This window comes from Heptranchias perlo, chromosome 24, assembly GCF_035084215.1.
Source record: "Heptranchias perlo isolate sHepPer1 chromosome 24, sHepPer1.hap1, whole genome shotgun sequence".
NCBI lineage: Eukaryota > Metazoa > Chordata > Chondrichthyes > Hexanchiformes > Hexanchidae > Heptranchias > Heptranchias perlo.
The window spans coordinates 36,060,258-36,073,246 of record NC_090348.1 but is presented as its reverse complement, the minus strand read 5'-3'; the positions used below and the strand labels follow the sequence as shown (position 1 = coordinate 36,073,246).

The following is a 12,989-nucleotide window of genomic DNA, read 5'->3' as shown; positions in this document are numbered from 1 at the left end:
CTCTTATGTTTGTACGCTTTGTCCCTTCCTGACACACTGTTTATCATTGCCCCCATCACTTTCCTGTACTACTTCCTTGTCTTTTCTCTATCAATCTAAACTTCGCCCCACCTGAGCTCTCCCCTCCTCTATTTAGTTTAAAGCCTTCTCTACCGCCCTAGTTATTCGGTTTGCCAGAACACTGGTCCCAGCATGGTTCAGGTGAAGCCCATCCCAACGGAACAGCTCCCTCTTTCCCCAGTACCGGTGCCAGTGCCCCATGAATCAAAACCCACTTCTTCCACACCAATCTTTGAGCAATGCATTCATCTCTGATATGATTTACCCTGTGCCAATTTGCTCAGGTAATAATCCAGAGATTATCACCTTTGTGGTTCTGCTTTTTTAAAAATTTAGTCCCTAGCTGCTCAAACTCTCTCAGCAGAACCTCTCTCTTAGTCCTACCTATGTCGTTGGTACCTATATGGACAACGACAACTGGATCCTCCCCTTCCCACTCCAAGTTTCTCTCCAGCCCTGAGGAGGTGTCCTTAACCTTGGCACCGGGTAGGCAACACAGCCTTCGGGACTCTCGCTCTTGGCTGCAGAGAACAGTATCTATCCCTCTAACTATACTGTCGCCTACTACAACCACATTCCTTTTTACTCCCCCCACTTGAATGGCCCCCTGAACCATGGTGCCGTGGCCAGTTTGCTCATCCTCCCTGCACTCGTCCACAAGGGCTGCAAGAACCTCGTATCTAGTGCACTAGTGCAGAGGCTGAGGCTCCTGCAATGTTTCCTCCTGGATCCCCGTACCTGCCTCACTCGCAGTCACACCCTTCTGTCCCTGACTACATGCCAATTCTACAGTATTTAGTCTAAGGGGCGTGACTGCCTCCTGGATCAAAGTGTCCAGGTAACTTTCTCCCTCCCTGATGCCTCGCAACATCTGCAGCTCGGAGCCGAAGTTCCTCGAGCTGCAGAGACTTACCGCAGATCTAGTCACCCTGGACAAAACTGTCCAGTAGCTCCTGGAGGGTGTCGAGATTTAGAACGAAGAAAAAAATGGTGGAATACCCATAGACTTTCCTTGTGATCATTTTCTTGCACCAGTATTAACATGTGCTGCAAAGAAAAAATATACAAAGAACGACAGGGCTGAAATGATTAAAAATGTCACACCCCCACTACTATTTTGATGCTGCGCACCCGGAGTCAAAAGTATACATTTTGTATTTGTCAAATGGTGCAACGTCTCAAGTTATATTCGGCCCAATTATTTAGATTTCATCAATAAATACAGGCAACAGTAAATATATATGTCAGTGTGCCTGCTGGTCATTCCATGTTAACCACATGATAATACAGATCAATCAAATCCCCACGATGACACGAGGAGCACTTTTTTTTTCTACTTTTATTTTTAGTGGTCTATTTTTAAAAAAATTCACACCATGACTAGGTTCTAATCTACTCAGCGCATCTGCTGTGGGATACAAAACTTTGCTCCTTTCCAAGTGTGACCATATGCCAAAATCAGAGTCTGCCCAGTCTCTAGGACCAACTGTGCTTCTTGGCCCTTCCAATCTAATTCAACCTCATCTCTCTGCTCTGCCCAATCTGTTCTCTCTGCCCAGCCAAGCCTGGCATCTTTCCAGCGACCCAACCTCAAGCCACATGTACTATAGCAGTCAATCTCCCCATTATCACTCACTGGCTAACAGCCTTTGCCAGAAAATTCCCTCTCCCGCTTTTAGATAATGGGATCGAGAGTGATATTGCAGGAGATCCCCAATTAATTTTTTGAAAGACATTTGCATATTACAAAAGTTACAAACAACACAAATTATAACCAATGTGTTACTAATAACAAACATTTCAATGTGTGAAACTTTGTCTCAGCTGGATGAGGATTCTGAAGTTGGCATAAATTCTGTCAGTACCAAATGGAAGCAGAAGCGCAGCAATTTTCCAGAAGAATCATTAATTCACATATGCATGCAATTGTCTTTGCTTTTGTTAACAAGAATCCATTGATCATGTCATTATCAGTGGAAGCTTTGCAGACTGTGAAACATCCACACAACTTTTATACTGCTTTCTTGCAGTGCTTTTGCCTCAGATCACATTCTGATGATTGCATATAAATTGCCAAAGTGGGTCAAGTGTAAAGGAGTGTATGCACTTTTACATCTCAAAAACTGGAACTATCCAACCACCTCGGTTGCTACTGCATCCTCTTCCACTACCACCCACCCTAGCTTTTCCCTGACTTCAAATTGCTTTGCAGCTTTTTCCTCAATCTTCCCCTCAGAGATCACCAGGTTCATTTCTTCCATCACACCCACCTCCTGTTCCCTTGATACCCTTCCCACCCAAATCCTCCCTGCTCCAAAAATCACAAACATTGTAAATGACTTGTTTATAAAAGGCACTATATCTCTTCTCTTCAAAATCATTAGTCTCTCCTCAAACTACCCACTCTTGCTCCTTCTGTCCTCTCCAATGTCCTTCCCATAGCTAAGCTCCCTTTCCAAGGTCTTTAAACATGTTGTCATCACCGAGGTCCATATTCACCTCCCCAAAACAACTACGTCAATTTTTTCTTCCAAATTCTTTCATTCCAGCTTTCAAATGAGGAAAAAGAGAGGACCAAGGTTGGAATCTTGAGGGCAGAAGTCATTGTTGGAGATAAGCAGCCGAATTTGGGGCAGGTAAGAGTAAAAACAAGATAGGGTGATCCTCTGAGGTTGACGCTGAGGAGCGAAGGATAGATTAGTCAATCGTCAAATGTCAGAGGTTGAGGAGCACAAGAATGGATAACATGCCAAGATAACATGACATGGATAACATGTCGCGGTCTCATAGAATGTCATTGGGGATATTGACTAGGACAGTCTTGGTGTTGAAGTCAGGGCGCTCCATGTCCTCCAATGCGCTGAATTCAAAATCCTTGCCTACAAATTCCTTTGTGGCCTCAATCCACCCTATCTCTGCTCCCTGTTCTCCAACCCTGTAACCCAGCTCATGCCCTTTAACTGTGGCCATCTGAGTATCCCCCTCTCCTGCTGTTCCTCCATCAGTGGCAGAGCTTTTAGCCATTCGGCCATTCTCTCGTGGAAATCCCTGCCTAAACGTTATCTCTCCCTGCCTATAAGAAGTATCCACAAAACCTGTCTTTTCGACCTTGCCTTCCGTCATCTCTCCAAACTCCTCATCTAATACATGTGCCCAGTAGCTGCTCTCTATGTGAAGGGACACTATTATATAAAGGCTCTGTAAAAATGCAAATTGTTGTTGCCCAGATAAATCATCATAGTGATTGAATATTTGCTCAGTTGAGTAAGAAAAATCAACATTGCTTGTTCATTTGAGTCTGAAAGTAGTCTGATTGACCTTTTTTTGGTTTGGCAGTTTTTGTTTCCTGTTGAGAACATGTGGCATGTAAAACAAAGATTATCTGGATAACAGGAAATTATTTGTACCACAATGGGAACATGACTTTAAATGCCACTTCTCCAGCAACCATTACCCAACATAATTTTAATTCTGATTTTCTCCCTTCCATTCGAGAACGTGGTGACTCTTTCTGGGGGGGATGTGCCTATTAAAGTGGTCATTCAGCCATCATGTCTTTTTGTTCTTGTTCTGTATGTGCTATTATAAAACCCAAAACACTTAAGGCTTCACCTACCCGCACTCTCACTTTCAATAACTATGTACTTGAATTCCTAGGTTACTCTGCTCAGCCACACCCTTCACTGGTCTTCCCAGTGAGTGTATGCTCCCATTCCTTGCTTTTCCTCCTAAAATGTATCACATCACCCTTCTCCACATTAAATTGCATCTGCCACCTGTCTGCCCATTCTGCTAACCTGTTAATATCCTCTGGAAGTCTTTTACAGTCTGCCTCATTGATTGCCAAATTCCTTACTTTCGTTTAGTCAGCAAATTTCAATATTGTGCTCCCTATACCCAAGTCTAAATCATCTATACATACGGAGAACAAAATTGGACCCAGGACCAATCCCTGGGATACAGCACTTCCAACTCTTCTCCAATTCAAGCAACACCGATTAACCCTCACTTTTTGTTTCCTGTCTGTCAATCAACTTTCTAGCCATGCTGCTACATTACCATATCCTTGAATTTTTGTAACAAGCCTCCTGTTCAACACTTTATTGAATGCCTCCTGCAAATCCTTACACACATGTAATGCATTCCCTTTATCCATCCAATCGGCCAAAAAACGATTAAATACGTCAGTTGTCCTCAGTGCTCAAAATTAAGGTATCTCAGTAAAGAAGAGACAAATATTTCAGATGGTTCTACTTGGGTTCGCTGGTTACACTTACATTGTTATCCTCATCAGTTTCATTCTCTTTATTTGAGTCAGTCAGGTAGTCCGTGTTTTCCTCCTCCTCTTCATCTTCCTCTTCATTCTCAGAAGCATCCTAAAATAAGTAAAGTTTTTTCTTTAAAATTTTTTTTGTTAAAGCAAAGAATAGTATCAATTAACTGCCATAATTAGATTATGGGAAGGGAAAGGGTTGTTTTTTTAAATTAAGAGATAAAAATTTAGGCTAATTTATTCTAACGTTATCTGTATTTCATACAGTATGTATGTAAATTAACCAGTTGAAGTTTTTGGCCACATAATGAGATACTGAATTATGCTTTACTATTACAGCACAAAATAAATCTGTTCAAATATTGATTCTAGAAATCCTAAAACGAACACTGAGAACATTCTTTAACTAAGTTCTGAAGACTACTGCAGCTCACTATGCCTTTCTTTCATCATGTGGAGATGCCGGTGATGGACTGGGGTTGACAATTGTAAACAATTTTACAACACCAAGTTATAGTCCAGCAATTTTATTTTAAATTCACAAGCTTTCGGAGGCTACCTCCTTCCTCAGGTGAACGATGTGGAAATCTTTCATCCGCATTTTACTATTTTATCTTTACTTTTACTTCAAAAAAACTTGGTTGACCGTTTCTAGTCTTTATTGTCATTTTCTTCAAGTTTACTTATGATTTGTTCCTGAACCCCCAGGGCCACACTATCCATTCTGGAAGTGGGCTGCACAGCATCCAAAATTGGTCACAGATAACTTGAAATTAGCTTCAAAAGGCCACTGTTTCAGCAAGCTGATTGAGGCTCACAACTGATCTGGTTGTGTCAACTTTTGGCAGGTTTTCAAAGAACCAATCCGACAGCACTGCTGCTTAATAAGATATCTCACTGGTGATCTGGGCTTAAGGGTTAATTTAAAGCATTTGGTTTTTGTCTCTTTTGCCTGTCATTTCCAAGTAAAGAACTGTGTTAAAATTTAAAAAAGAGAAATTATATGGGGGATGCACTCACAGTAGAAATTACTCCTAAATAGGGATACAAGCTTTTTTTTAAAAAAGAAAAAAAAAATCACCCCCTCTGCAGGATATTTTGAACTTGTATTTTTTTTAAGCTCAATCTACCAAAAAAAGTAACCCATCAAAGCAAAGACTCCTGAATTTAAATAGGACGCCTGACAGAGTTTTACCAAAGCCTCCTGGATTTTGAATATCTGATGAATTTGGAAATGAACTGTTAGTCACATATAAATTGAACCAATCACAGCATTGTTTAAGTTTCCATTATTCCTCTCTCGAACGTGCAACCAATGAAACTTGCAACATTGCAACAAGGTAAGTTAGGCACAAGATTCTGGTTTAGCCATGCAGTCTACTCCTTACACTTTAGTTGCTTTTTTCACTAAAACTTTTTGAATTATCCAATAATTTGAATTAAGCAATGTCAATAACACAGCAAAGGGGAATTTAGTGCCAAATTAGCCATTCATTTGAATTAAGCAAGTTTGAATTAAGAGCATTAGACTGTAGCGCCTTATTACCTCTCAAGCCTCTCAAGTGATTCATATACAAATTAATTTCTTAAGTGCAGTAACTTGTTATATAGATAAATGCAGCAGGAGCTATTGTGCACATAGCAAAATCTCTCAAACAATGAGATAAATGGCCAGTTAATTTTTTTGCTGGGATTGGTTGAGGAATACTGGTAGGACACACTGCTCTTCAAATTATGCTGTGGGAGCTTTAACATCCACTTGAACAAATAGAACATGCAGACAGGGCTCATACCTCCAATATCACAGTACTGCATTGGAATGTCAGCCCAAGAGAGCAAAGTTCAGAGGACAGTAACTTAGTTACAGCCAAATGTTCAAAAGTGAAGTGCCAACAGCAACATTTGTTTCTAATCAAGATAATTTGGTGTCATAGCATCATGGAGCTAAGCATTCTTAATAGTTTCACAGCTCACTAGTAGCAGTGTATGAAATATTGAGGGAGGTGAGAATACATAGCTTTGTGAATTCTTTACCAAGAGAATTTTCAAGAGGCCACATCTGAGGAGGTAACCCATATACCTCTCAAACCTCCCCTTTTTGCTCATACAAATCACAATTTAGAGGATGATGTAATATCCATTTGTTATTTCTTTTTAAACTATTGCTCAGTGCTTGTATGTCAGCATAAAAACAAAAAGATGTTTGGCAAGCCCAATTTGATAGTGAAAATGCACCATCATAATCATTCATTCTAGTCTACCATCCATTTAAGCCAATAGTTTTGACATCAGTAGAAATCATACCTCTTCTTCATGTTCATTCATTTCACTTTCATTTCCAGACTGTTCCTCTGTTTCTGCTCCGCCCTCTTCCTCTTCATCGTCATCATCATCATCCTGATTTTCTTCCCCTTCTCCCAAACCGGACAGCTTATCTGACTTGGAATCTTTCCCATCAATAACAAGCCCTACGAAAATGTACCAAATTCAATTTAAAAAAATTGTTTCAGATAAAGTAACTCTTTAATCTTATAAACCAGAAATCAGATTACATTCAACCTGAACCATTTGAAATTTCCTAAAATTAACACAAGTGCAATTTTATTTCGCCAAAATAGTTCCTTAAATTCTATATAGTAGACTCGATAGGTCATTAATCTTACTTTACTCATTTCGGTTTTCTATTCTTTCCGAGATCCCCACATGTGCCATTAATTCCATGGTGAAGAAGCAAGTGGGTGTCCTGCTCACAAGGTTCTGCCAATGCCACTCCCCAATTAACCATTAATTCAGCAGAATGTGACTTTCGCCAATTCTCTCTCCTTTCCTGGGACCAAGTGAATTACAAGAATGGTCTGGCTTTCACTCAGCACCTCTGTTTAAGAAATAGCTGACATCTGCAACTCACCAGTCACCAAGTCTGGTGCTGTGCCACCATGCTGCCCATTCATGCAATTCACACACACACACACACACACACACACACACACACTTAAATCAACACTTACTCTATAAAGATATGGGATTGGACACCATATGAACGGAACATTATGATGTATCCTAAAACCTGGGGCAGTGTCCGAGTAAGCCCTACACTTAAACCATATTATTATCTTTTTTATTATTATTCATTCATGGAACGTGGGTATCGCTAGCAAGGCCCACATTTATTGCCCATCCCTAATTGCCCTTGGAAAGGTGGTGGTGAGCCGCCTTCTTGAACTGCTGCAGTCCGTGTGGTGAAGGTTCTCCCACAGTGCTGTTAGGTTGGGAGTTCCAGGATTTTAGACCCAGTGACGATGAAGGAACGGTGATATATTTCCAAGTCGGGATGGTGTGTGCTTTGGAGGGGAACTTGCAGGTGATGGTGTTCCCATGCACCTGCTGCCCTTGTCCTTCTAGGTGTAGAGGTTGTGGGTTTTTTTAACTTCCTGTAAGAGTAAGGGTTTGATTGATCAATCCTGTCAAACAGAATTCCATTCTAATCCATCCCAGTGATACTCAGAAGGGAAAGGTTGGTGGGCGGGGGGTGGGGGCAGGGATGTACAAATTAATTGACAGTTCAGCCGAAGTGCAGTCTGTTCACAGCACATTTTACACAATAACTACAAACCACAAAAACACTGATAAAACCAACGGATTTTTTGTTGCAGTGTATCTAAATGTTGTCAACCCATTAAGATGTGTATTGTACATTATTTTTTTTTCAATTTTAAGTAACAATTCCTTCGTTATTTGCCTCTCTCTAGTTTCATCTACGCATTCCACAAAGGGAAACCACTTAGGACTGTTCTGATGTTCCTCTGACAAGTTACAGGGAGGTCCAGTGCAGCTTATGTGGATTTTAAAACAATGGGCATTGGCAGGAATGAACAAGGTCATCTCACTGACATCAGCAAGGCTTTATTTTGTCCCACTGAATTACAAAAGCCACAAGATAGTGCTAAGCCTATGCATATCACTGGTTCGGCTGCAGTTAGTATAGTGTCCAGTTTTGGGTACCTGACTTTAGGGAGGATGTCAAGGACATGGAGAGGGTGCCAAGATGATACTAGGGATAAGGAACTTTAGTTAAGAGGAGAGACTAGAGAAACTGAGGTCTTTTCATTACAGCAGAGAAGTTTAAGAGGAGATCTAATATAGGTGTTCAAAATTATGGAAAGATTTTGATAAAGGTAAATAAGGAAAAACAATTTCCACTGGTTGCAGAGTTGGTAAATAAAGGTATAAGCTTAAGATCATCACCAAAAGAATGAAGGGACAGTTTAGGAGATTTTTCAAAAATTAACACACGTCAGATCATGGCATACCCCATCAGAAACAGTAGTAGAAGCAGAATTCATAATAGTTTTTAGTGAAGTAAATAAATATTTGAAATAGAAAAAAAAATGAAGGGTATGGAGATAGAGCTCTTTCAGTGATCCAGCGCAGGTTCAATGGAACGAATGGCCTCCTGCACTTAAAATTCTATGATTCAAGAAGTGGTGTTCTAGTTTCGGCCAACAGTCAGTACTACTGTGTACGTCAAGGCAGATAAATTAATGCTGTCTTCTAAACTCTGTACCAAGGTGCACTACCAGCTTACTCAAATGTTGCATTTGCATATTTTGGGGAGTAGTGGTATTACGTGTGTGGTACTCAAAAGAGTTCTGAAGAAAGCAAATATCAATCATCTATGGAAATCTAGAAACAAAAGATGATGCCTGGAAAGGAAAAAGGCAACCAAAAAAAAAAGTAAAATAAAATACAAAATAGGAAGTAATTTCACAGCTTTTTGTAATACACACCCTTAAGCAATTAAAACTAAAACTGCTGAAAGTTGATTTTTAAATAGCTGCAGCTTTAAACACAAATTTCAAAACTTTTACTGCGTGCAAACTTTTACATTCATGGCTACCTAGCATTTTCTCTTTAAAACAATGAGCTACATAAAACTTCCAAGACCATAATGTTGTGTTTAATGCTCTGCTTCATACGACTGTATAAACAACCCAACATAAAAACTTGAACAATATCACCATATAAGGAAGTGTATCTGTGATGCAAGAGCCGCATTTTACATGAGTAATCACAGCAAGTAGTAAAACTGACAAAGATGCATCAGTAATTTTAACTAGTACTGACTCAAGCATTCTACAAACTGAACAAACTGGATTTTCATCTGGATATTTTCCATACTAAGATTTCACGCTTATACATTTTTATGCATTCACCCTTTACAAAGTTCTGGCAACAGTAACAGCCCATAATAGAGGCACTGACATTCAAGTGCAACACATTTGTCCTTCTGTTTGTGGAATAAAAGCAACAAAATAATCAACAGTGATATGCAGATGACAATCTGCCAATTCTATAAAATGCAGTGGAATATCCAATGAACTAACAACATAGCTGACTTTGAACTGGGAAGTTTATAGCCACCTCTGTATAATATTTAGTTTATAGTCCCATTCAGCAATTCTGGTGCTTTGTTTCCATGTCCATGTTCAGTACAGCACTATGCCAAGCAAATTCGTGAATGCCAGAACTCCATAATAATAACAAATTATTGATTGTTTCAATATGTAAAAGCTTTCAAAATCTCTTGCGTCAAGTAAAACTTGTGTTCGCTGAACCAGACATGGAAATACAATAATCATATTGCTAATTGCTTGAAATTCATGAGAAATGCTTAACTCTTCAATTTCCACTGTGCTCTGCTTTACAGGAATACACTTAGTACTAAATGGTGTGTAAAATGCTAAGTGTTTCCTCATGAAAAGATGAATAACTCATGCAGCACAAAATGTAGGAAACTAATAACGTTGGCTCAAAGAAAATAGATCTTGCCAGAGTGCAAAAAATATTACTTGAAGAATAATGTTACTAGCATTCACTTATTAATATATTCAATTCAGTACACACAGCATGCATTCCACTGGAAGCACCTAAAACAAATCCCATTATCAAAGTGTGCACTTTTTTTTGCAAACCTGTGGCATCTGTAGGTTGCTGTGATAGGACTTTTACTTCTAGAGCTGTAACAACACCTAGTGTTGTACTCAGTGTCCTGCAGGGTACTCATATTGAAATGCCTCGATTCTTAAGCCTGCATGCATCCCACCACTGTGGCATGAGTTGCTCAGGTCCATTTTTCCTGCATGCCTTTTAATCATTTCTTTTTAATAACTTACAAACATGTATATGAAAAAAGTTAACTTGTAAGTGCTATGATACCCAAAGACTGCAAAAGCAAAACTCTAGCACGTATCAACGACAAATAAATATTTTACTATTTTATTTGTGGTCAGTGGTGAATCCTGAGCTCACATGCCAGTGTAAATTTTGAGTGCCAGAGTCTTCGGAAAAGTGTTGGAAGCATTTATTGGCTCCAAGTTAAGAAGAGATATTTGAAAGAGGTGAGCAAGATCATGAACGGTTTTGATAGAGCATATAAAAGGAGACACTGTTTCCAGTGGCAGAAAGGTCGGTAACCAGAGGACACAGATTTAAGTTGATCAGCAAAAGAGCCAGAGGCTACAAGTATATAAAAAGGAAGAGGTTAGCTAAAGTAAACATTGGTCCCTTAGAGGATGAGACTGGGGAAATAATAATGGAAAGCAAGGAAATGGCAGAGGAATTCAACAGATATTTTGTATCTGTATTCACAGTAGAAGACACTAATAACATACCAATAATGGTAGAAAATCAAGGGGCAAAGGGGAAGGTGGAACTAAAAACAATCACTATCACTAGAGAAAAAGTACTAGGTAAACTAATAGGTCTGAAGGCTGACAAGTCCCCTGGACCTGATGGCTTGCACCAGAGAGTCTTAAAGGAAGTGGCTACAGATATAGTGGATGCATTGGTTGTAATCTTCCAGAATTCACTAGATTCTGGAAAGGTCCCAGCGGATTGGAAAACCGCAAACGTAACACCCCTATTCAAGAAGGGAGTGTGACAGAAAGCAGGTAACTATAGACCAGTTAGCCTAACATCGGTCATTGGGAAAATGCTAGAATCCATTATTAAGGAAGTAGTAGCAGGACATTTGGAGACTCATAATACAATCAAGGAGAGTCAACATGGTTTTATGAAGGGGAAATCATGTCTGAAAAATTTATTAGAGTTCTTTGAGGAAGTAACAGGCAGGGTGGATAAAGGGGAACCAATGGATGCAGTATATTTGGATTTCCAAAAGGCATTCGATAAGGTGCCATATAAAAAATTACTGCACAAGCTAAGAGCTCATGGTGTTGGGGGTAATATACTGGCATGGATAGAGGATTGGCTAACTAACAGAAAACAAAGTTGGGATAAAAGGGCCATTTTCAAAATGGCAATCTGTAACTAGTGGGGTATCGCAGGGATCAGTGCTGGGGCCTCAACTATTTACAATATATATCAATAACTTGGATGAAGGAACAGTGTCTTGTGGCCAAATTTGTTGATGATACAAAGATAGGTGGAAAAGCAAGTTGCGATGAGGACACAAAGGGATATTGACAGATTAAGCGAATGGGCAAAAATTTGGCCGATGGAATATAATGTGGGAAAATGTGAAGTCATCCACTTTGGAAGGAAAAATAAAAAAGCAAAATATTATTTGAATGGAGAAATACAACAAAATGCTGTGGTACAGAGGGATCTGGGTGTCTTCGTACAGGAAGCACAAAAAGTCAACATACAGGTGCAGCAGGTAATCCGGAAGGCAAAAGGAATATTGGCCTTTATTTCTAGGGGGATGGAGTATAAAAGCAGGGAAGTCATGCTATAACTGTGCAGGGTGCTGGTGAGACCACACCTGGAGTACTGCGTATAGTTCTGGTGCCCTTATTTAAGGAAGGACATACTTGCATTGGAGGCAGTTCAGAGAAGGTTCACTAGGTTGATTCCAGGTATGGAAGGGTTGTCTTATGAGGAAAGATTGAACAGGTTGGGTCCACACTCATTGGAGTTTAGAATAATGAGAGGAGATCTTATTGAAACATACAAGATTCTGAGGGGACTTGGTCGGGTAGATGCTGAGAGGATGTTATCCCTCATGGGGGAAATCTAAAACTAGGGGCCATAGAATAAGGGGTCGCCCGTTTAAGACGGAAATGAGGAGGAATTTCTTCTCCCGGAGGGTCATGGAACTCTTTACCCCAAAAAGCTGTGGAGGCTGAGTCATTGAATACCATTCAAGGCAGAATTAGACAAATTTTTGATCAGCAAGGGAGTCAAAGGATATGGGGAAAGGGTGGGAAAGATGAGTTGAGATAAAAATCAGATCAGCCATGATCTCATTAAATGGCGGAGCAAGCTCAAGCGGCCGAATGGCCTACTCCTATCTCTTGTGCTCTTATGGAGGAAACATTTTTTTTAATGCAGCAAGTTGTGATGGTCTGGAATGCACTGCCTGAAAGGGTGGTGGAAGTAGGTTCAATAGTAACTTTCAAAAGGGAATTAGGTAACCACTTGAAGGGAAAAAATTTACAGGGCTCTGGGGAAAGAGCAGAGCAATGGGACTAATTAGATAACTCTTTCAAAGAGGCACGATCGGCCGAACGGCCTCCTCCTTTGCTGTACCTACTGTGATGCAATGAACTATCTTGCATACTTAAGAAGGACATTGGACAACTAAACAAAAATTCATGAGGTTAAGTTTAAATTAAATTTTTGACTTTAGCAACTT

The 12,989-nt window shown here is 39.9% G+C and overlaps 1 protein-coding gene across 8 annotated transcripts in view; it reads right to left on the bottom strand.

Moving 5' to 3' along the window:
- Window positions 1-12,989, bottom strand: part of upf2 (UPF2 regulator of nonsense mediated mRNA decay) — a 148,288-nt gene that overhangs the window by 59,838 nt on the left and 75,461 nt on the right. For all 8 annotated transcript variants that reach the window (XM_068005073.1, XM_068005074.1, XM_068005075.1 and 5 more), the window contains 2 exons: window positions 6,638-6,801; window positions 4,338-4,436 (listed from right to left, as the gene is read on the bottom strand). In XM_068005073.1, the coding sequence (XP_067861174.1) occupies window positions 4,338-4,436; window positions 6,638-6,801 (263 nt within the window). The remainder of the gene's footprint in view (window positions 1-4,337; window positions 4,437-6,637; window positions 6,802-12,989) is intronic.